The sequence below is a fragment of the Musa acuminata genome, chromosome BXJ3-7 (genome assembly GCF_036884655.1).
Source record: "Musa acuminata AAA Group cultivar baxijiao chromosome BXJ3-7, Cavendish_Baxijiao_AAA, whole genome shotgun sequence".
NCBI lineage: Eukaryota > Viridiplantae > Streptophyta > Magnoliopsida > Zingiberales > Musaceae > Musa > Musa acuminata.
Window position 1 is genome coordinate 7,798,896 of NC_088355.1, and position 3,202 is coordinate 7,802,097.

Sequence of the window (3,202 nt, forward strand, 5' to 3'; positions counted from 1 at the left end):
TGCAATGCAATTGTTGCAATATTAACCATAGATACTACAGAGAGAGTATGAGGCGAGACAAAGGTGACCCGTGAGTCATTATTAATGGAAATATTTGAGGATCGGAATTGGTATTATTGCTCTTATTAGCATTAGGCCTTATAATAGATTAGTGGTACGACCAATCAATAACACTCCAGTTTGGTCTCAATTTTTATTGGATTAGATGTCACATATAACATACCCAAGTTTAATTTTGAAATCGTACTTGACGATAGCATCAAGTTTAAATAGAGAAATTATTACTTGGGCTTTTAATATTTTAGGCTAGTGACTTAGGTGTCTTGAATTAATGAGGTGAGACATAGTTGAAATGCTAGTGACTCATGCTGAGCCTCTCATGATGTGTTGCTGCCATAGACAAAAACCTAAGCGGAGCAAGCAAAGGAGAACACTGCTGGGGGGCAGAAGCCACTATCCCTAGTGGTCCACTATGACTCGTGTTTACACCACGGGCCACTTGAGAGCATATATATGACTATGTCTCCTGAGGTACTTCGTGTGTGACCGTGGTGGCTATTGCAGCTCATCATACACTAAGAGGAATTCAAACCGTGCATTAGGATTTCGATCATAGTCACTCAAGTTTCCTACCATTCCATTATAATCGACAAACATTTATGATTGAATTACTTATTATTAGTGTCAAATTTAATCAAAGATCATGGAATCAATCCGAAAGAGTTTATTTATTGAAATCATCATATGTTGGTCCTTCGAGCTAATTTTTTCCGTGCGTTATAATCGGATTATTCAATTGTTAGTACAGTGATTTCAAAAGGCACTCGAGCACTCGCTTCACTTCCAGGCGGTGCGCTTCAAAGAGGCGTCGCTGGGGAGCTCGCCCGAGCCCAGGAGTAGAGCGCCTGAGTTAAACCAAGCGATCGAACCAGGATTTTAGGTATGGTTTGATCTCCGATGGTTAGTTGGTTCAATCGAACCAACTAAAATCGATATCAATTGTCGTTGCCCAACCCTAACCTTGCTCGTTGCCGCTACCGCTCCCGCTGCTCGTCGCTATCGTTGCTCGCAACCGTTGCCGTTGTCGCTACCGTTGTAGCTGCCGCTATCGTCGCTCGTCACTGCTACTATCTCCTTACACTCCCGCTGCCGCTGCCTCCTTACACCATCGCTTCTGCTGACTTTTTACACTCTCACTCCTGTTGTCGCTTCCTCTTTTCTCAGTCAACATCCCCTTACACTCCTCTTCCTTTGTATACTATTAATAGTATTTGAATTTTAAAATTTTTTATTAATGTGACATGATTTTATATCTTAGATTTTTTTAATTTAATAATATATTTTTATTTAAAATTTTAAATAATTATATTTATTAATTATATTATATATTTTAGTGCCTCATTTTGCTCGAGCGAACGCTTAACGCCTCGAACATTTTCGGACCTTAGCATCTTTTGACACTTAGCATTTTTTTATCTTTTTAAGTCAATGTAGTATCAAATTTGATGGTCTATGATCATCAAATTTAATGCATGTATGTATTTTGAAGCTTCAAAGGTGATCATCAAATTAAAGGAGTCACATCACAAGCATCGTGAAGTCTCTCAGTATGAGACAATTAAGATATATCAATATCAGCAACTGCGGGCTACATCAATTTCTTTGTCCGTCTGCAGCCACTTCAGCCTCTGCTACCGCATACTACATACTCTGTACTCTCTCTTTCTCTTCCCACTACCTGGAGAACCGCACCATCCCCTACTCTTCCACCCCGCTCCCCTACGGTCAAAAGGCACATCACAAACACCTCTTCTCCCTCTCCCCTGCTTTTGCTTTCACGAATTCCAAGGAGCATATATCTACTACCATTGTCGCACCGCCGAATTCAAAAAGCTTGGCGCGAATCACACAGACATCACTACTAACACATACTACTACTATTACTAGTGGAGAAGTTCTCGCGGGAATGGGTTGTCAGGTCCGGAAGTTCTTGCCCTCGAAGGTCTGGCCGAACTGCCAGTTGGAGGGGACGATGTTCCAGGAGGTGGAGGTGCGGCGGTCGCTGCCGGTGAGACGGAAGGAGAGGGACTGGCCGACGAGGACGGCGTTGGACTGCCAGTTCTGGCCCCAGTTGCGGGACATGGGCATCCAACCAGTGCGGGACCCCTTCACGCTGGCGCGCACGATGTCGCCGGCGCCGGCCACGTTGGTGATCAGCACCAGGTTGAAGTACTTGAACCCATTTATGGTGAACCGGATCCCTCCCGACCTCCTGCACGGCACCCTGCGGTCCCAGACATATCAGCAAACACATGTCATGCGAAGATCCTGATGATGCCGATCTACGAGGGCAGGGGCGGGCGGGTGGTACCTTCGGTACGAGACGGGCACGATGCCAGCGCGGTACTCGGCGATCTTGAGGAACATGGGCATGGAGAGGTCGAAGTGAGGACGGGGCGGGTTGCACCACCCGCCATCGTCCGAGGGGAGCGCGTAGTTGGGCGGGCAGAAGTTGGTGGCTGTGATGAAGATGGAGGGGCTCCCGCCGTGGCACCACTGCGGATCGCCCGCGCACTTGATCTCGAAGCACGCCCCGCAGCTCTGCCCCTCGTTGAACAGCGCCGTGCTCAAAGCCGCCGTCTGCACCCCGTACCCCTGGCTGTACAGGTTCCCATACCCACACGCCCCTCCTGCACAATCACCAACCACAGCAAGCAGATCTCATCGGCTTCAAGTTTTTTCGATGCTCAACGCCACAGATCAATAGCTAATAGAGGAATGCGGCTTACCCATGGTCCCGGATGCGTCGCTGCCGCCATAGAAGGTGGCGTGGGCATTCTGCCACTGGCCGCCGGCGTACAAACCGGGAATGCGCGCAGTCACCGGCGCCAGAAGAGCCAGGAGGGCGACGGAGACAAAGGAGGCCAACGCCATTAGCTCGCTCGCTAGCGCTCTCGAGTGTGGGGGATGGGGCCGAAGAGAGACGGGAAGCAGGGCTATTTATGGACTCGAGGAGAAGAATGGCAGTGGGAGTAATTAATGCCGCTTCGCGGAAGTAAATAGCGGAAATGGAGGAGGCAGTGAGGCGCTTCAGTTCAGATTGAAGGGTCGTGGGAATACTGGTTACGAGTCAATCGGTGGGGAGCCACCATACATCATAGCACCGTCAGCAACGTAAGACGTCAGATGATTAGCCAACGGC

General features: G+C 48.4%; 1 protein-coding gene across 1 annotated transcript; it reads right to left on the reverse strand.

The window, feature by feature from the left end:
* Positions 1-1,610: 1,610 nt before the first annotated feature.
* On the reverse strand, positions 1,611-2,997 carry LOC135643089 (expansin-A4-like). The gene is made up of 3 exons (XM_065159652.1): positions 2,790-2,997; positions 2,372-2,690; positions 1,611-2,284 (listed from the first exon to the last, which is right to left on the reverse strand). Exons 1-3 carry the CDS (start codon positions 2,932-2,934, stop codon positions 1,975-1,977), a joined length of 774 nt encoding a protein of 257 aa, XP_065015724.1. The 5' UTR covers positions 2,935-2,997; the 3' UTR covers positions 1,611-1,974.
* Positions 2,998-3,202: the final 205 nt, after the last annotated feature.

What these genes read in the sequence shown, in the direction of transcription:
- LOC135643089 (XM_065159652.1), bottom strand. Translation starts at nt 2,934, where the DNA reads ATGGCGTTGGCCTCCTTTGTCTCCGTCGCCCTCCTGGCTCTTCTGGCG. An exon ending in CGACGCATCCGGGACCATGG is followed by an intron (nt 2,691 to 2,789) that starts GTAAGCCGCATT and finishes GTGATTGTGCAG; the next exon opens with GAGGGGCGTGTGGGTATGGG. An exon ending in GTGCCCGTCTCGTACCGAAG is followed by an intron (nt 2,285 to 2,371) that starts GTACCACCCGCC and finishes CTGGGACCGCAG; the next exon opens with GGTGCCGTGCAGGAGGTCGG.